General features: G+C 40.6%; 1 protein-coding gene across 1 annotated transcript; it reads left to right on the plus strand.

Annotated features, from left to right (window-relative positions):
• Positions 1-319: 319 nt before the first annotated feature.
• mtpn (myotrophin) lies at positions 320-20,059 on the plus strand. Its single transcript, XM_027164002.2, has 5 exons — positions 320-475; positions 652-759; positions 16,837-16,950; positions 17,227-17,310; positions 19,390-20,059. The coding sequence occupies exons 2-5, from the start codon at positions 688-690 to the stop codon at positions 19,474-19,476; spliced, it is 357 nt and encodes a 118-aa protein (XP_027019803.1). The 5' UTR covers positions 320-475; positions 652-687; the 3' UTR covers positions 19,477-20,059.
• The last annotated feature ends 1,003 nt before the right edge of the window (positions 20,060-21,062 follow it).

Genomic DNA, 21,062 nt, shown 5'->3' on the forward strand with positions numbered 1-21,062 from the left:
TGGCCTTCATATTTTATTGTTTTCACCTGCACTAACACATCCATTTTAAAGGTGCCCCCCAGGACCAATGCTAGGAACCCATGTGTGGCCATTTCCATCACTGTACAGAGATACTCTGTCTCATGAGAAACAGGACAAGTCACACAAAAGTCATTTATCAGCTGTGTAACCAAATTGCTTCTAAAGCTGTAATACGTTAAAAAATTAAAAAATAAAATAAAAAAAAGGTTGTATAGAGTCCGACCTAAGCCGGAGCTACATGTTCAATCAAATTTCACGTCTTTAAAAAAAAAAATCAATTTGATTTTGAATTTGAATTTGATTATGTCTTCCGGGAACTTTTAATTTGAAAACCAAGCCTCAGTAGCGGAAGCGTCACTAGCCGCTAATTTCACTGAGCTAAGGCGGATCCCCTTCTCTTTAACGTCTTTGAAACTTTGTTCTGAATCAAATATCCAGCCTGTTAATAATCACAGTAAGTCACCTGTTCGGTTACATCTTAAATGTTCAACTTAACGTGTGTATAAACAGCGTGCATGTTAAATTGCAATAATACTAATAACAGTAATAAACATACGGGTTTTAAATGGTCTGAAGTTAGCTAGCTAGCGCTGTGCGTCGTTAACTATTAGCTGGAATTGTTGCTTTTAGCTCATCAGTGACATCCCGACAGAAGGGAAAGGAGACATGGGGGACAAGGAGCTGATGTGGGCTTTGAAAAATGGTGATTTGGACGAGGTGAAAACGTTACTGAAAAAGGTAAGAGACTGAAATGGCTGAATTAATGAAGAAAACAAACGCCTTGTGTCTGTATAATAATACAGGCGAACACTAGACGTGTGTGTGTGTGTGTGTGTGTGTGTGTGTGTGTGTGTGTGTGTGTGTGTGTGTATACCTGCAACTGGTATTCTGAGGTCTGGGGCTTCACTTCTGCTGTTTAATGCGCCAAAATATACATGAGCTTTATTAGTAAGCAATGGAAGTTTTTTTTTTTTAACGTTTTGGGTTTGCACGCGTTATAGTTAGTTTGCTATAATAACTAGTGACACGACACAAAACGTGGACTTGTGGGTTTGTACACAGGAACAAAATGTAAAAAATAAATGAATAAATATAACGATGAAGCCTAGCCATTAGCCTAGCTGTTTCTTTTCATCAGGCCCTGTTACCAAACGCAAACCTCTGTCTGTCGTATTATTTGCTAAGTCATTTGTCTCTCTGTGTTGTGAGACATTCATAACGAGAAGGTAATATATTTGAAGAGCATCAACATTTAGCTTTCGGCCTTGCATGAGAAGCTGAATGTGTACAAATGGAGGGATGGATGGATGAATGGAGGGAGTGGGCGTGTGACGATGCATCTCTGTGCTTCACAGGAATCAGCCATGTCTGTTCCTGTTCCTGCAGCCAGGCCTAAAGACCTCTCGAGTCGGACATTTTAATTAATAGATTAATAACACGGATTACTGACTTCTCTGTTCACTGGAAAGTCGCTAGATGACGTCACTCGGCTGCTTTGCATCCTCAGCTGGTCGTAGGGCTCATTTGCTTATCCAAACGAGTAACATGGAGCAGGAAATGTTTCTGAAGACACTTCTGTCACAATGGATAACGAGCAAGGAATTAGACACGGCATATAATATATAATAATAATATAGATCGGTTAGTTCAAGGCCACTATTCAAAGTGAAGTGACATACGGCTAAGTATGGTGACCCATACTCAGAATTCGTTCTCTGCAATTGACCCATCCAAAGTGCACACACACACACACCGTGTACACACACCCGGAGCAGTGGGCAGCCATTTATGCTGCGGCGCCTGGGGAGCAGTTGGGGGGGTTCGATGCCTTGCTCAAGGGCACCTCAGTCGTGGCCGGCCCGAGACTCGATCCCACAACCTTAGGATTACGAGTCAGACTCTCTAACCATTAGGCCACGACTTACCCCATTCTGATTGATGTTCTGATGAATGGTAGAACTGGACTTCGATGTTTTGGTGTGTGCATCATATTGGTCACCTGTGCATCACCGTCTTGTGAGTCATGTCTGTGTATGACTCTGCTCACCTGTGCTCATCCATGCGTCACCCCGCTCGCCAGTCCCTGCGTCACCCCGCTCGCCCGTCCCTGCGTCACCCCGCTCGCCCGTCCCTGCGTCACCCCGCTTGTTTTATTTTACCATGTAAATTTCTGTCTTAACTTTAGCACTAGTCTCACTGAAAACTTTAGGACACTAGGGACATAATCGGTGGACAAGGTGCTAGCAATACTCATTTCAGGAATAGAGTTTCTGACTTAAAATGCAAAAGGTTGCATGTCCGATTAAAAAAAAATGATAAAGGAAAGGGAATTTCAGCTCATGCACCTTTCTCATGTGATATCGAATGGCTGACAGGCTATAAAGTGAGTGAGGTGACTAGCGGACCAAAAACGACACACAAAGTTAGTTACTTGATATTAATTTGTCATATACAGTTCTCACTGAAAGTTTTGGAACAGCAAAGACGGTTCCTTTGTTTTTGTTACAAAATGAAGATGTTTGAGAAGTTGAATGTGAGTCGATGGATCTGAATTTCAGCATTTATTTCCTGATATTTACATCTTGCTGTGTTAAAGAACTCGGAACATGGAACCTGTGAAGTCCTTTGTTGGTTTGTCACTATAGATCTTTTGGCCTTTTCATGGCCTGATTTTAAAGTCTTCTTCAAAAGGGTAGATTGTGATACCTTCACCCTTGCCTGCCGGAGGTAGTTGATGCCGCTGGCTGTTCTTTTAAGGTTTTTCCTTCACAGCTCTTAGTTTCTTTCTTAACTGTTGTATTTTTTTAGCCAACCTGTTCAGTGTCTGGTTGTTTGTATACTATTGGTTTCTATAAAATATTCCAAATCATTGTATTGCCTGTCTAATGCTTTCTCAATGGCTTCAATGGATTTTCTCTTGTTTCCCAGCTTGAACGTGGCTTGTTTTGCCTTCATTAGTTTATCCTTTTTTTAATAACAAATGCGGTCTTTACAAGTGAATCTCTGGGCTCAAAGAAAGAGTAGACATTTATAGTGATTAACTTTTAAAGAAACAATCTAACAGGAAACACCTGGACAATAAGAAACAGATGTCAGTCACATGTTCCAGTATTTTTATCACTTGAAAAATGGTTTGGTTCAAGCAAGTTGAATTTTTGTTTTGAATTTTTTTTTAAAGCACAGATAACGATCAGGAAATTCTGATCTTTTGTCACATTCATCCTTGAGAACATCTAAGGCAAACAAGAATATTTTTAAGGATGGCCTGAAGGTCTCTAGTCTAAAACAAAAACGTAAGAATTGGTCTTGCCATCCCAATATTATAAGCAATATTGCTGTTATACTGAATATTGGCACAGCTGCACTTAGCACTTGGCTAAATCCCGGATAAGCTGATACTTAATATAACAGCATGGTCACAAGTGTGATGTGAGCATAACGTCACACGTTTAATGGTTTCACGGTTAATGGTTTCTTGTTAAGCTTTAATGTGGGATGTCCACATGGAACATCACACTGCCTGGAGTGTGTTCTCTCACTTATACCACAGAGATGTGCCAGTGATTAAGGGTGCGTTCACATCTATAGTTCGGTTCATTTGGTCCGGACCAAAAGCAAATAGATGATACGTTGTAGCTTTTTAGCAGTTTTGGTTCCTTTTCACACCACACTGATCGTTCTGTTCCGTACCAGTTGAAACGAACCAAAATGCAGTCATGTGATAACATCCACATCACTCATTGGCCATATTGAGCGTATTTCCTAAACCGCTTCTCGATTGGTCAGAATAAACGTGCGGGAAATTTCAACGAAACTCCGGAAGTAAACAAAAAGAGGAAAATACAGCATACAGTACACCATGGAGAGATGACTGCACGCTGCAATTATGTTCGTGGTTGTAATCTACTACATCGCTTGTATACAGCATTCTATGCAAAGTCTTCATTTTCAGAATGAAGGCGCGGATGCGACTTGAAAATATCATTTTAATGCACTGCAAACGGCGAAGACGCATCGCAAGACACTTCAGGAGGCGGCGAGCATTACTTTTGCGAAACTGTGACATGCTCATCTTCCGAAAATATTTCCAACGACCCACTACGGCAGCTGGTTTAGTCCAAAATGAGCAATACTTTTTGTAGTTAGGTCTATTCAATCTCGGATCGTGTTCTCACCACAAACGAACCGTACCAGAGTTCGTTTGAAAGAGTACCGAGACCAGCTCTTCAAGGAGGTCTCGGTACGCTTGTTTAGTCCGCTTTTGGTGCGCACCAGAGTTCGAGTGCCAAACGAACCGCACCAAATGTGCAATCGAACTCTGCTACGATTCAACCGAACTAAACAAGGCAGGTGTGAAAGCACCCTCATTTACTTATGAATGACACATCTCACACATTTCACAGTCTATAGATACATTACATTTATTTGGGCACTAAAGCCACAATAAATCCATCATTTCATCACCAGAATATCTCTCGCGCTCTCTGTATTAGAAAACCTTTGCAAAACTGTGACAGAGTGCTGACACTGGAGGCATATAATAAGGATAAGGATAATTATGTTTTTCTTTGTTTAACAGCATCCTTGAATCCATTAATTATTAGACTTGCACTAAGTGGCGCATCAGCTGTACAAGAACCTGTGTATGAGCTGTTACTATGGAAACGGTACAGTATTAGAATGCAGCCATTAATATAACACTGTGGTTCCTGTTGCTGCAGTAGCTTCTGTACGAGTCGTGCTGTTGTACACATCTAGTGCACACCTTCTGACCGAAGAAAAGCAAATAACTGTCCTGTGGTATAATAGTTTGTCTTATAGTAAGCATTCATGTAAAAACATTTCTCTTAAGAACACAAAATGTGAAGGGGTGAGCAGTTGGGAAATGAAGACATGGAGGGAACAGTAATCAGTCATTGCTGTGGGTGGTGCTGCTCAGCGATTGGTCACTGTGCACGGCGCCGCTCAGCGATTGGTTGCCATTGCTAAATCTTTTATTTGTTTTTTCTGTTCATCCATGGCACCAATTGCCATTAACATAGATCGATTGTATCTAGGGATGTGTCAATATAACTATATAATTAGATATACTAAATATTACCATGAAACATTAATCCTTATGATGTGATATTTTTAAGTCATTTTTTTCTTTACTAGTTAAAAAAAAAACGTAATGTTTGTTAGTAGACTTGTGCAGTAATCTCATCATCTAAATCTAAAATTCTACTGCGATTAGGCGTATCGTGTTCTGATCTTTCCTTCATATCGCATCCACCTCACTAGCTACATTTGCCTAGACTCCATCACTACCACATTCCTACTGATGCCAATAGCCAAAATGCACAACAAAATAAACACTGTTTAGTGTAAAACTTTAATCAGATGAAGTGTACTCCCAGGGTTTAAACCAAATAAATAAATAAATAAACCAACAGAAACCCTCTGCATGGCACACAGGCAAGATTACACATAATTAGTCATGGCAGTTTTCTGTTTTTTTTGCAGCAGCACAAAATGTTATACAGGTTTTAAAGTTTTTAAGTGTGAGACAGCAAAATGCAACCAGGCCCATTCATTTACTCCTATCATCGTTTTATATATTTACTTGTTTGTTTAGTACTAGAAGAATGAACACTAAGCAGATATTACAAGCAGAACTTGTATTTAATCACCAATTCACAATAGGCATATCAATGTAGTTGTAACATAATCTTTGTTGTACTACCCTGACGTGATATCCAGTAACGTTTTCTCTGATTACGTATCGTTAGGCCTGCCAAACATTTTATATCGGACTACACTTAAATAAGCAGGGTTTTTGTCCCGCCAAAGCCTTATTTGATCTGTAATTGGGTTTTGTGAGTGAAACAGGCTACTGACGGAGTGACGGAGAGAACGAGCACAGCTTTCGCCATGTCCTAACAGCCAGGATTCCCACACAACACGTCCGCTAAAGTCCGATTCGCGACCTAATGACTCCTTTGAGCCGATTCATTATAATGAATGGTTAAAGGAATCGGTCTGCCCGTCAGGGTCTGAATCGGTGTATAACAAATCATTACTTCTTAGAAGAGCATACACATCTGAAATGAGAAAGTAAGTGTGCTTACCCCATTTAGCAAGAGTGTTTAGTAAAATGTAGCCTTAATAATCCACAGTATGTATATGCCTATGACGATGTGTAGTAAATTACCTATAAAATCATTTAGTTTAAAGTTAGACCGGGAGATGAAACTAGATCAAAGCACAAAGCAAGCTGTTGCTAGCTAGCTGCTAATTTTATTACATTTTATATGGTGAAAAATTACACTATTATTTTTAAAATTACACTAAAATTACGCTGTGTGTCGATGACCATGTCGGTCAGCCAGCATCGAAAACCAAGGAAAAACCCTGATAAGTCAGCGCTCAAAAACATGGCAAAAGTTCAGCCTTATTCTCGTCGATAAAGCGAACAGTCATCATTAACAATATTAATGTCGCTGAAGCCCTGCCTCGTGACTCAATCTCATGCACTCCTGCTTTCTGTCAGAAGAAGGTTTTGAGTTTGATATTGTGAAATAAAATCTATCATTGTATGTCTGACTTGCACTTTTTTTTTTAATCATCGGTACTGTTTTTAAACATTATGGCAACGGTTAATGGTGATGCTAATTAATAATTGATGATAAATGCGCTGTTCTATCTGAAAGGATATCATTGAAATGTGATGTTTGTTTATACCGCGTGTTACTGCAGAACCACTCTAAAATCAAGCATTTAAGTATTTCAGCATTCTCAATTTTTTGCAATTCCCCACTGTACCGCTAATGGTACAATTAAACTTTTCCTCCCTTAAGCTCCTTAAAACTGGAAACGAGGTGAAACATGGTGGTGGTAGAGTGGTGGTCTGGGGATGAGTTTCTGGTTATTAGTAAAACTGAAAATTGTGAGCAGGGAGATATTAAGGAAGCTCTGATTTTAAAAGACTGGAAAGAGGAAATAATGACTCGAATCGAATCAGGATTGTTTGAGTTTAGTGCCCCCTTTCCACCAGAAAGAACCGGGTGCTGGTCCGACACTAGTGCTGGTGCTGGTTCGAAGTTGGTTCCACTGGCGAACATTCTAAGAACCGGTTTGCCTTTCCATGGGCTAGAGAGCCATCACAGAGCCGAGTCTTACGTCACTCTGTACAACCTTATACAGCAACGTTAGCGCAGCAGCGGCAAACACAACATCAACAATGGCGGATGTTGATTTACTGATGATGCTCATGGCTTTGCGAACCTACACTGGCATCCAAGCACGGAGAATACTGATTTAAAGTGATTTTAAAATGGTGCTAACGACGTTCTCTTTTGTCTTGTTAGTCACAGTAACTCTGCCCCCAGCCCCAGATGCAAGCGCTTAAGTCTAGACCAGCAGTGTTTTGGTGCTACTTAAGAACCACTTTTCATGGTTCAACGCTGGTGCTTTGGGTGTTGAAAATGAAAGAACTGATTTTAAATTAGGCTCTGGCTCTGAACCAGCACTCAAACTGCCTCGGTGTAAAAGGGGCATAAGAAGCTGTAGCAAGTTTGCCCTTTGGAACGATCTCTGTTAATAATGACCTCACCTGGAACTGTGCCCACATGATAGTCAGTGCCCCTTCAGACCAGGAAGAGTGTCCTTCCTTCTGCCTTGATGGAAGAAATGTTGAAGTACAAAGCTGTCACTCGTGCCCTAGGATCTGAATGCCATGCTGGCATGTGCCTGATGTAAACTACCCTTGTGCCAATAAATTGTGAGCAGATATACACACAGTTATGTTATGTGAAGGCTGCCATTATGGCATTTGGAAGAAGACTTTGTAGACAAGGACCATGTTTAATCATTAGGATTGTAACCTTTTAGAAGACATGGGTCTACTCTTACACCTGGCATAAAATGAACACACCACAATCATATGAACTGTGAAACATGGTGGTGGTGTTGTGCGTGGTGGTGTCAGGATGCGTTGCTGTTCAGAGTCAGTAAACCGTGCCGTGTCATCAGTGATCTGATGCCCAAGTGTAAGGCAACAACCCAAAACAATAGAGCTGAATGACTCAAAAGACACCAAATGATGGGTTTGTCATGATTGGCTAGACCAGGGGTCGGCAACATTAAACACTCAAGGAGCCATTTGGACCCATTTCCCACAGAAAAAAAAAAAACACAGGGAGCCACAAAACCGTTTTGACATCTAAAATGAAGATAACACCGCATATATCGGTTTTTACCTTTATGGGACGTATAGAAAAAGCTGTATTGTGTTGCATTTATGAAATCAATGAACTGCTACCGAGTAACGAAATTTTATTTCTGCAGGCAAACACAAATATTTTGAACAGTTTGAACTAACCTTAACAAAAAAGACGCTGGGTTGAAGGTTACTTTCAAATAAAATGTTCAATTTCTAATTGTGTCCTCTTCATATTCATGACATGACATTCATACATGACATATTCATGACTTGCCGGCTGCAGCAAACCAAAAATGCGTCTGCTTCCGTGTCGGATTTCGCAAGTCAGCAGTTATGACGCATATTTTGAGCGACAAACAAATTAGTCCCCGTTCACACTGCAGGTAAAAGTGGTCCAAATCTGATTTTTTTTTTTGGGGGTCAAGTGAACAGGTCAGACTTCTCCAGATCTGTGCCACTTCCATATGTGGTCCTGAATCAGGCCCAAATCTGATTTTTTTTTTCAATGTGGCCGCAGTGTGAACAGCCAAGGCGTATTTGATGCGACTTTTACGTCAATCTACATCGACATTCGTCACAATTATGCGCCAGCGAAAACTTTTTTTTTTTGCGTCGGCATAAACGTGACACAAACGGGACTGGTAACGTGTGTGTGTTAAGAAGGGGCTACGTGAACCATCTCATAACGTTTGCATTGAATACATCACATTATACTGTAGCATTACATGATATGTTTGCTTGCACCAGATGATACAATACTTCCTTACAATACTGTACCTTGCCAACTTTTTAGCGCAACGGCGTGCTGTGTGTGACGTCATAGTTATTGTTCGTTTGCGCATGCGGGTCAGTTCGAAACAGTGAACAGTTCACACTGGTATCTGATCTAGGCCACATTGTAAATGGTAATGTGAACAGCCAAACAAAAAAATCAGATCTGAGCAAAATATCTGAATTGAGCATTAAGACTTGCAGTGTGAACGTGGCCTTAAACACGGTTTATTTTAATGTTACAAGAGCATCATTATCTTAGAATTTGGGGTTGAGTCCGGGCTCTGTGCAGGTCTTCGTGGTGCTGTGTGCTTTGTGCACAGGGGCATTGTCATGTGTTTTATTCTTTTAGTTCTGTAGTGAAACTGTAGCGAGCTATATAGATACCCTAGAGAGATATTCTGTAAAACTGTGTGCTTCAAACATGGGTGCATATACTTTTGGACCTATGGTGTATATGAAGGATGTGTGGTTTCATTGGTTGATGCCTATGTTTTCTAGATAGTGAGGCTGACGGCTGATATGATGCACCGTTTTCTCCAGATGCTATAGGACATGATAACATGCATTTGCTTATGAAACTTATAAATTTCCGCTACACTAAACCATGTGAGGGAATCACATTTTATGCTAATCCAGTAGGAATAAACTCATTAAATTAGATTTAATTCTGTTTCATATAAAACCCAGAATCACCTCTTTCCTAATAAAGGACAGGGTTCTCGAATTATGTCGAGTCCAAAGCAAACCTTACTTATCTTTTATAAAAAGTGGCTAAAGCGATTAACTCAATTAAATGAATAACTCTTGAGAACTTGCACTTTAGCCGTGCGGTTTGTTCTCAGGAAACACTAATGCCAAGGTTTTAATTAATCTGCCAGTCTTGGTGAGTGAGGAGTTTTGTAGACATCCTCTAAACCTGACAATACTGAATACGTTAAAGTTTTGTTTGGGGTTTTTTTTTTATTCCAACATTGCTGTTAAAAGCAGATCTGCTTCTACATTTACACAGTGACAGGTTTCAAGCAGCTCCTGGTTTTTCTGCTGTATATAAATGCTGTGTTGTGTCCTTGTAATTATTGTTGAAACTTAAACACACACGAACATAAATATTTGGACGATTTAGCATTTAATCTCTGTACACCACCGTGGATTGAAATGAAGCCCTGAAAATGTGCTTGATTGTCATGTAGACGTCATGCTTCACTTCAATACCGTGTTAACCATCTAGAAATTACACACCCATTTTTTTACAGTCTCTCCATTTTAGTACGCTTAAAATTAGTTGGACAAACTAACGTAATTAGGTGTTATTTTTATAATACTTAAATGAAGTTGCTTTGCAGTCAGTGACTGCCTGGAACCCACAGACATCACCGACACTGATTGATTCGCCTATTAAAGAACATGAAATTTCTTTGCTTTAAGAAGCTCTTGGATTGGCTTCATAAGTTTTGCAGCATGCTGCTGAATCTGAGTATAAAATATAACTCTATACGCTTCAGATTTCTTCCTGCTCTTTCAGTCACATCATCAATACACACCAGTGACCCAGTTCTACTGGCAGGCTCACGTGCCCATGCAATAACACCGCCTGCACCAGATAATATGATATGCTTTGGATCGTGGGCCCTTCCTTCCCTTCTCTCTATTCTTCCCTTCCCATTAATCTTGGATTTGTCTGTCCAAAGATCCTTTAAAAGATTTTTTTTTTAATAATGTTTTTTCTAGGCAAGTCTAATCTTTTCTTTCTGTTTGAGTCTTTAAATCTCAAAGTGAACCCCCTGTATTAACGTTCATGACATAATCTCTTGATTATAGACTTTGACGATGATGTTCCTACCTCCTCAGGGGTGTTTCCGACCTGGCTAGATGTTGTGATCGGTTTTTCTTCCAGTTCTTTTTGGCAATGCTGAGCTTGCCAGTGCATTCGATCTTTTCATGCATGTGCTAATTTGTAGATTTTGCCACTTCTGGAGTTCATGCTATCTCCCTGCTAGGTCCCCCCCCTAGCCTAACGATAGCCTCCTTCAGTTGTGCCAAAACCTCTTTGGACTGCATTTTTAGAGCTCCCATAAGCATATTCCAAATGAAACATTCAGCACTTGGAATCAATTCCAAACCTCGTATCTCCATAATTTGTTATGAAATGAAGAGGAAATGTGGCCATGAAACGGCTAAGTCGGTCAATCATTAACCGTCCACTTACTTTATACTGTAAAAGCCGTGTAATGAAATTTTTATGGACCTGAATGTATGATAGCTACAGCAAGAAATGCAAACACTAAAATTATTCTTTGGATGAAATTCTTTAGAATTTTAAGAAGAATTGAAAACAAGATTTCTGTATTTGGCTCCAGCTTGCATTCCTTCGAACCGTTAGTACTCGAGCGGTCGGGAGCACAAGCCGGTCGAATTTTAACCGATTTTACAAGAGTATGTATATCTGAACCCTGTGTCAGTAGATAAACTCCATTAGTCAACTGGAGTTCGAACCTTTTACAGATCTTGATGATGAAACAAATGCAAGTTTGCCATTAAGCTACAACCCCATCAAAGCTCATAGGCATGTTTCACTCAGAGTTGGTCTTATGGTGCAGTTATGATTTTCTGTCCGTTTTACTACAGCAGAAGTTTAGATTCTGACTTTGAAACTTCCTGCTTATTGCGCCTTCAGGTCCTGTTTTTAGTAAATACACGGTATGGTAGTGGTTCAAGTTCCCTTTTATGCTGTTAATGCAGCTTTAGGGCCTGAGCTCAGTGCTGTTCAACAACAGAAGCTTTATACTCTGTTTTCTGTTTGTAGTCTCGGTTGATCTACTGAGAGCCCACAGTCTCGATTCTGTTCACTATACTATTGTGGATTCTCTCGGCGTACTCGTCGTGTATGCTTTCAGCGTACAACATTGTGGATTCTCTTGACAACACTCGCTGTGTATTTTACTCCGTGTACAATACTGTGTATTTTCTCAGTGTACAATGTTGTGCATTCTCTCAGCATGCTCGCTGCTTAATCTTTCAACAAAAAAGTCTTTCACATCACTATAGAGGAATTTTTACCCAGTCTTCTGTGCAAAATCTCATCAGTTCGTCCACATCGGATGACTGCCCAGCCCGTGCCTATAAGTGTCTGGGGAGAGGGAGGTCTGGGTGTCCCTGCTTAGACTGCCGGATAAGTGGTAAAAAAATGGATGGATGGATGGATGAAAACAGAACCCATGTCTTCCAAAAAGTTCCACTTCCTGCCCAACAGTCCATAATCCATTATCCAACAGTTTGCGAGTCATCAAGGTGTTTTCTGGAAAACGTGAGATGTTCTTCCTGTCAGAAGTTTTTGCTTTGACACTGATTCTATTCTAAACTATTTTTGCCATCTCTTTCTCACAGTGAAATCATTAATGCTGACCTTTTATGAGGCTGACAGTTCATTAGAAGTTTTACTGGGTTCTTGTGTGACTTCCTAGATGAGTCCTCGATCCACTGTTGGAGGAATTTACCATTTTACAGATTGTCTACATTCGGATGTAACGTGAATGGAGCCTCACATGGCCTTGAAACCCTTTCCAGACCAGTCTATTTTTCTTTCTTTCTCATTTATTCTAGAATTTCTTTTGATTGTTCCATAGCGGGCTGCTTGTTGAGATCTTTTAGACTACTTCACAGTAGAAAGTTCAAAACGCCTACACAAGGCTTTCCTGATTTATTGACCAATTGGCTTGCCTCCCATTATATTGGGTGTAGTATTAAAGGCAGGGTCTCCGATTTTTGAGAAATGCTTCAGAAAACTGAGTCAGGCTGAATAATAAACAAAAATCAAAACAAAAATCAAAACCAACGTGTAGCCAATGAGCAGAAAGGGGCGGGGCTTGTCAATATGCGGCAGAGAGAGTGTTCAGTGCGCATGTGTGACACTAGCAGAAAGCGGTTTTAACACTGACATGGAGGATAAAAACAAAGAAAGAAAGAGAAGAAAGACTTACGATAAGGCAAGAAGTAGGACGTGTTAATATAGGATCAGCTTTCCAGCGCTGGAGAGAACTGAAGGAGCAGGAAGTTGGCCACATATTCACAGACTAGAGTTTCCTGAGTCAATAACTCCTGAGCTAAACGCTGTTACTACACAAATAACACCTCTTTTCTATCGTAGTAATGTAGAGAGGCAGCTACAACCACGTTTTGTGTAGTAACAGCATTTAGCTCAGGAGTTATTGACTCGGGAAATTTCAGCTTTACTTAAGATGCCGAGGCGCTTTTTTCCTTCTCGATAAGTGAGTAACGTTGGTTTTGCTTTGTTACACAGAACTAATATATGCCTTTGTCCTTTACATGATTATGCTTGTGTGTCGATTATGCTTGTTTGTTTATCTGCAATCGTATTGTTCTTCTCTTCAGCTATGATACACATTTCTTTCCATTAGTTGCCTCGGTTACGTATGTATGTGTGGGCGGAGCTATAAATACATGGGTGGGACCCATTTGTGTTAGGCGCGTGTTTGTTTTGGGGAAATTCAAATGTCGACATTGGCTTTCAAAAATCGGAGACCCCACCTTTAAGTGATACCATGTTAATCGCATGCTCCATGTTATGCTTTTCCATTAAGCTGATTGCTGTTTTTTTTGTTTGTTTGGTTTTTTTTTTTGGGGGGGGGGGTGCTTTTGTCTTTCTCCGGTTACCCATCTTTCATCCGATTTCATCCGATACCCATCTTAATTGTATTTGGCAGTTTTGTGCAGCTCTTCTGAGGTTACAGAAGTTGTGGAGCAGAGGTCGGCCCTGTCTCTGTAACGTGGCTTCGGAGAGCAAGTTTACAGTTGGCCTCTTCTCTTCCTGTTGTTACCACAGAAGTGAAATCGAGCCTACACCACAAGTGCTGTCATCACTTATTATTTAGCTGCTACCTGGACACTCTATAACTGCTTACCAACGCTAACCATACGTGTACATCCAGGTCTATTAAGACAGTTAGCCGTGTAGGGAAAGTCGAGAGAAAGGTGTTGGAATTACTGCACTTTTCTATCTGGACCTCTAGAAGTAATTTGTAATAAAAAGTAATAACTAACGATCATGAATGAAATCATTACACGTGGGTTACATCTTGTGCAAAAGATGTGCCTCTGTATTTATTCTGCTGAAGCCATTTTTTTTTGTTTCTTGACTTTGACACCGATACAATGACCTCGTGAAGAGTCTCTTCCATCTGTCCATGGTTCTTTCTTTAACCTGCCAATTTGCTGATTTCAGCCAATCATTAAGCTTCGTATTAGTTCTGGAAGGCCACGTCGTCAAGCGTGCATCAGCTGTTAATCAGCAGTCCACGACGTGCACCAATCCGGTTACGTCATGCATATTACCCGACCATTTAAATTCCCATTTGTTGAGTCGCCGCTGCCGCGACTTAAACTCCCTCCTCCAACCCCGTCGTTGTACCAGTTTGTCTTAAATCTCCACATATTTTCTCTCTCTCTAATTATTTAATTATTTATTTATCCATTTATTCTTTTACTATTTGCAAAAAAAAAAAACTCTATGCATGATCAATGGTATTCTATTATGGCTTCACTGGTTATTTGGACTTCATATAGAAAGTTAACAGCGACCGATTCCATATTCGACACACAATCAACTAAAGAGGGAGCAACACTCACCTGGCCATGGAATGGCTGATCAGCCAGCGACCTTTTCCTACATACTTTTGGTCCCTTAATAGGGGAGGAGCGCACATTTAAAGTTCTATAATTCCCACTATGTACAAATTGCAGCTGCAAGTCTGCACTTTGCGCTCGTTTATTATTAACCTCGATATACTTCTGTATTTCCAACTAAAATGGATCAATTTTAATGTCCACATATTTACGGACCAGACCGGCTGTCTTACTGTAATCAAAATCGAGCCTAACAAAGGAAATTGTACTCATGTGTCTTCATATGTAAGTCTTTTCAATTCCAAAAACAAATGACTTTTTTCGAATTCAATTCCAGTCGTTGCCATCGTATCAGGGTCTGATATCCATGGTGTATGTTTCCGGTATCCAGTCTTCATTACAATATCCAGATGTGCTTTGCGCCGAGTGAAATAGCTTTTTACCCACTTCCTGAGGGTCAGCATCTCCGCACAGGCGCTTTTAATGCCGTGTGCTGATTACAGTATAGCTCTGGATCACACTGATGTCAGTTTTGCATCTGCAAGAAAGAGCAGAGTTTGTGACTGACCCCAAAATTTGACTTCTGTACTGAGGGGGAAAAAAACTGCCACAGCTACTGGGTTTAAGATCAGCAAATAGGGTGTGTGTGCGCGCGCGTGTGGTTTGTGTGCAAATGCATGTATGCGATCCCTAGTTGTAAGCTCAGAGACAGACAGAGGTCTGTGGTATGAGTATATGAGCTCAGATACAGACAGAGGGCTGTGGTATGAGTGTATGAGACTGATGGTGTGTGAAGTTCCTCTTACTAACTAACTAACTAACCAGAAGCTGAGTTTGTCAAAGACAAAGAGAACTGGATACATATAAGGAACTAGACGTGCAAAGCGAGACCCCAGCAAAGATGGGGGTGGGGAGGTGGGGTTGGATCAAGTCCAGTCAAGAAGCTTTTATTGTCATTTCAACCTTATATACAGTACTGTGCAAAAGTTTTAGGCAGGTGTGAATGCTTCAAAATGCTGTAACCAAAGAATGCTTTCAGGAATATAAATAATGAGTGTTTATTTCTGTCAATTTACAAAATGCAAAGTGAGCAAACAAAAGAAAAATCTAAATCCGATCAATATTTGGTGTTACTGCATTTTGCCTTCAACCCAGCATGAAGCGATGGCACGACCCCCACAGAGCCCTGATCTCAACATCACCGAGTGTGTCAGGGATTACATGAAGAGACAGAAGGATATGAGAGAGCCTACATCCACAGATCTGTGGTTAGTTCTCCAAGATGTTTGGAACAACCTACCGGCCGAGCTCCTTCAAAAACTGTGTGCAAATGTACCTAGAAGAGTCGCTGCTGTTTTGAAGGCAAAAGGTGTTCACACCAAATATCGAATAGATTCAGATTTCTCTTTTGTTCCTTCACTGCATTTTGTCAATTTATGAAAATAAATGTTTAAACAAATGTTTTTGAAAGCATTCTTTGTTTACAGCTTTTTTTCACACCTGCCTGAAACTTTTGCACAGTACTATGTACATGCGTGCGTGTGTGTGTGCGTGTGTGTGTGCGTGTGTGTGTGTGTGCGTGTGTGTTTGTGCGGCGTGTGTGTTTGTGCGGCGTGTGTGTTTGTGCGGCGTGTGTGTTTGTGCGGCGTGTGTGTTTGTGCGGCGTGTGTGTTTGTGCGGCGTGTGTGTTTGTGCGGCGTGTGTGTTTGTGCGGCGTGTGTGTTTGTGCGGCGTGTGTGTTTGTGCGGCGTGTGTGTTTGTGCGGCGTGTGTTTGCGGCTTGTGTGTGTGTGTGTATAAAGATAGATAGATAGCTGTTGCAGTACACAGTGATAAAGATGCACATGGACAGATATGGATTTAGAAAACGCTTATAGATTTTTACTGGTTTAATGTTAATGTATGGAGTTTAGAGGCTGACTCAGACACAGTTCAAGTGATGGATGAAGGGGTGGAGAGCAGCATTATGGGACAGAATGGAGGTGATGAGGTCAGCAGTATGCATTGATCAGTTTTTGAGGTGTGTGTGTGTGTTGGCATTTCCATCATTTTTTGTGAATTTTTTTTTTTTAGGAAAACGTTTAAACGCCTTAAAGGGTGTATTGATTTTTCTTTTCATGAACGTTGAAGGTATATAAGTGGAAACCTTAAGAACCGTACTCTAAGCTCTGTGTGTGTGTGTGTGTGTGTGTGTTGCAGGATGAGGATGTTAATCGGACGCTGGAGAGTGGTAGAAAGCCCCTGCACTACGCTGCAGACTGTGGCCAGGCTGAGATGGTGGAGTTCCTGTTGTCTAAAGGAGCAGATGTGAACGTAAGCTCACATCAACACCGTCCAGTTCTCACGGTGTTCTTATCATGGTGGACACAGTTTGTGCTTGAAACAAACAGGTTCCTGTTTATTCATAGTGAAGCGGCCACCATTCTCTCACTCTAAATAAGCCTTCACGGGAAGTGGTGCAGCTCTTATCTTTAGGCTAAAGATAAAACTTAGCAGTCAAAAGAAGTTTGATGAATCCAGCTGTAATTTCCTGTGCACTAAAACTAACCTGTCCCCTCTCTCTCTCTCTCTCTCTCCCCCCCTACCCAGGCTGCAGACAAACACGGCATCACTCCATTGCTTTCTGCCACTTACGAGGGTCACCTGTCCTGCGTCAAAATCTTACTAGAGAAGGTACAGAATCATGGATGTACACAGATCTTGTCTCTTGCTTACAGCCTACTGTGGAATATTTGGAGAAAGATAGAAGCATGTTGTATGATGGTGGACTTTGAGCACAGTTTATATATATTTTATGTAGGAATTTTTGTCAACCACGTTATGTGTTTTCTTTCTTCTTATTTAAGACGTCATGATCATGTGGCATCAGCACAGTTCAATAAAAGCATATCATACAGTCACAGGTCCAAAGCTTCACGTAACGTCCGCATGAAACATCAGAATGGAGAGAAGAAAGAAAACAGTGATCTCTGTGACTTCAGTCGAAGGCGTGGTTGTTGGCTCCATACGCCCTGCTGAGCTCCTGGGATTTTCAGACACAACACTTTCTAGGTTTTTCCTCAGAATGGTGTGATGTCATCTTGTGGGGGAGAGAGATCAGAGGAGATTGACCAGACCGGTCTGAGCCGACAGGAAGCCTATAGTAATTCAATGAATCAGTCTTTACAGTCATTGAGCAGACAAGCGTCGCTTTTCTGTGCACCACAATTGCAAAGATTGCCCATTACTCTGTCCGGCAGCTCAAATCAACTCGGCCAGTTTTCATGGATCTGTATCTTTCCGTATAAACTCTAGAGTCTGTTGTGTGTGGGAAAATCCCAAGAGATCATCAAGTATTTCTTCCTTCTGATGCTTAATGAAGCCCATGACCTGTATCTGTATCCTTTCACCGCATGCGTACAGCGGACGTTCCTAATAAAACGGACAGCGGGCGTATATGTTTCTATCCTTCCCAAGCCACTTCTTTGCTTATAGAGTGTAGGAGTGGATAAGCGGAAACATACATTATGCATGGCGTGTCGTTTCCTGTCAGAAGGTCATCATGAAGTCTTAATGGACAGACGGTTCAGCGGGGACACACGCGTGAAAGACATACAAATGCGCCGTGTCCGCTTTCCTCCTCTCTTCCCTTCTCTGTTTGTCTAGCTCTAGCTCTGTGTATGTATTTTGACTGGAATCACTGTTTGCTTGCTCCTCTTCGATTCTCCATGCAGCCATTAGAGACCAGGCACTGTTCTATTTACGCTTCCCACAGAGTCCCTCTTGCTTCCCTCTTGTTTTCCTGTAGTTCCTTTTTGTGTTCATCTCATTTAGCTGCTTCTGTACTAGGCTTATGTAGTATCGATTCTTTTTCTTCTTCTCCTCTCTCCAATGCTTTCAGCGCTCACAAAAACTCAGCTAGATGGTGGATTTTCCACAGTAATGCTCAGTAAACCATAAACATACAACAGCAGCAACAAAAAAAACCCACTGGTATTGGTACATGTTTCAGTATAATCCTTTTACAAATCAGTCGTTTAACGTTCACTTGGGCGATATGTTTTCTCTGTTAATCTGCAGCTTAAAACGTTTGAATGCATTTGCGTTGTCCTGTGCTTGTCCAAAAGAAAGAAGAAGAAAAAAAACACTACAGCATGTTTAACCACATCGAAGGAACGAGTGGGGAAAAAGAAAATCAAGCGAACTCCATGAAATAGATTTGTTGTGATTTTGTTTATTTCGAATGACAGATTTTCTGCAGATCTGTGACGCGTCCTATGATGCATCACAACATGCATGCATTGGATTGGAGTTCAAAAAATTGAGCAAACAAAATCAAGACCGAAGAACAATTGGTTAAACAATAAGCATTCGATTTAATCCCGGACATAATGCAAAAGAGCCATTAAAAAAAAAAAAAAGGGTCACTGGCATCTTTTAATAAATATTCAGCTGTTTTTAAATATAGTATAATTGTCTAAAGGTAGAAAGAAATCAATCTGATTTGCTTCCTTTTCACGATCGAACTCGAAAACTTCTTTATTTACCATGATGACCTTTATTAGTGTGTATGAGCCATGCTAGCGTGCTCTGGTGTTAGCAGGTAAAGTTTTGCCAGTCTAATGACCTAATATAACATCGCTGTGTTCAACATCGTGTGTCAGACAAAGCAGAGTATGTGATAATGTTAACGAAACATGTTGGCTATTTACTCAGCACCTGTGTGAAGTGTGTAGCAGATCAGGTAACGTTTGTGTGTTGTGCTGTGTACAGGGTGCTGATAAGGAGAGAAAGGGACCAGACGGGCTGAGTGCGTTCGAGGCAGCAGAGAGCGATGCCATTAAATCCCTGCTGAAATGAGGCTGCGCTCTCAGACCTGCAGCTCCGAGGTGCAAACAGACGCCCGGCTGCCACCAGACAGATCACACACTCATGCACACGTCTACGCCTCTGCCCGGTGGCCGCCTCGTCTTCTGGGTTTTCTTTGTGTTCCATATTTCCCTTTTTTTTTTTTTTTTTTTTTTGTGGGAGTGGGTGTATGATTACTCTGCTAGCATATCTGAATTTAGCGGACCTCTCAATCAGTCCTGCCATCCCCACATAGCCACTGGCTGTGAGGAAGCAGTTCATCTTCACTCCTGTCTGCCACTAAAACACACACTTCTTTACCAAACGAAGCATTTCCCATCTCGCAAACAACGATCCCCAGCGACCGAATCCGCAGCAAATAACCATGTAAATGTGTTTTTGTACTGTAAGACTGAAAGAAGCTGGTTTTTAAATTTAGATAAAAAAGAATTTAGATGTCTAATGCCTAGTCCCATATGTGATCAGGGGTGGCATATGGGACTAGCGGAGTGGCACATATATAATTAACCATTCTCCCAGTGGAAAGATAAACTACAACTACTTCCTGTAAAAAAAATATATATATATATATATATATATATATATATATATATATATATATATATATATATATATATAAACAAAAAAAAAACCTTTACATTCCCACAGAGCAGTCTTCATGAGCTCTTCTAACAACGGCTTATAAATACAACAAAAAAGGTATTGAAATCATGTCATGACCATGACAAGCCTGCACTTCTCTCTTCTTTTCATCTGCTCAGTCATGTTTGTACTCTTGAAAACATGGGTTAATAATAAAAAAAAAATACAAAAATAAAAGGCTTCAAGTTTTCTGCTGAGAGAGTGAGTGGAACCAGACAAGCACTTTTGTCACTGATAACGATGGACTCTTCTGCTTATCTGACTCTTATGCATGCTAATGACTCTGCTACTACACACTGGGCTGAAAAAAGAAAAAAAAACCGCTCTGCTTTTCTCTTGCTCACTCGCTTTTTAGATCTTTTTTTTCTCTCTCTTTAAAGTTGCAAATTCAACCCTGAAACAAAACAAAACCGTTTAAAGCTTTCTATCCGGCTTGGTCGTGAGAAAGGTTGGTGAAAGAAAAACGAATAAAACCTTTTAATTTGAACACACTGCCTTTTTGTCATTTATTTATTTGTTTGTTTGTTATGGTTGATTTTACTGATGATTTTGTTTTATTTATTTATTTAAATTGCATGGCTTGCCAAATTTTTTAGGTCGATTGACAGGTTTTAGGAATGTTCTACCTCCGTAAGTGTAAATAAATCAAAAATTTAGATTTATGATGTAAAACTGCCGTAGTAATTGTTTTGAATGTTTGGTTGTCCGTGTTGTGTCGTGTTTCAGGGTGATACAGCCGGACCAGAGGAGCCTGGTTTATACTTGACTTATAAGCAGCACCTATTATTATTATTATTATTATTTATTTATTTATTTTATTCATCCAGAAGATTTTAAAGAGGCATCAGCTGGACAACACGTCCGAGCCAACGTATCTCTGTCCGTCCGGTTTCCAAGGTGATCTGTGTAAAGTCATTAACGAAGATCATGGAGAC

The sequence above is a fragment of the Tachysurus fulvidraco genome, chromosome 10 (genome assembly GCF_022655615.1).
Source record: "Tachysurus fulvidraco isolate hzauxx_2018 chromosome 10, HZAU_PFXX_2.0, whole genome shotgun sequence".
NCBI classification, from domain to species: Eukaryota; Metazoa; Chordata; class Actinopteri; order Siluriformes; family Bagridae; genus Tachysurus; species Tachysurus fulvidraco.

What these genes read in the sequence shown, in the direction of transcription:
- mtpn (XM_027164002.2), top strand. Translation starts at nt 688, where the DNA reads ATGGGGGACAAGGAGCTGATGTGGGCTTTGAAAAATGGTGATTTGGAC. An exon ending in TGAAAACGTTACTGAAAAAG is followed by an intron (nt 760 to 16,836) that starts GTAAGAGACTGA and finishes TGTGTGTTGCAG; the next exon opens with GATGAGGATGTTAATCGGAC. An exon ending in TCAAAATCTTACTAGAGAAG is followed by an intron (nt 17,311 to 19,389) that starts GTACAGAATCAT and finishes TGCTGTGTACAG; the next exon opens with GGTGCTGATAAGGAGAGAAA.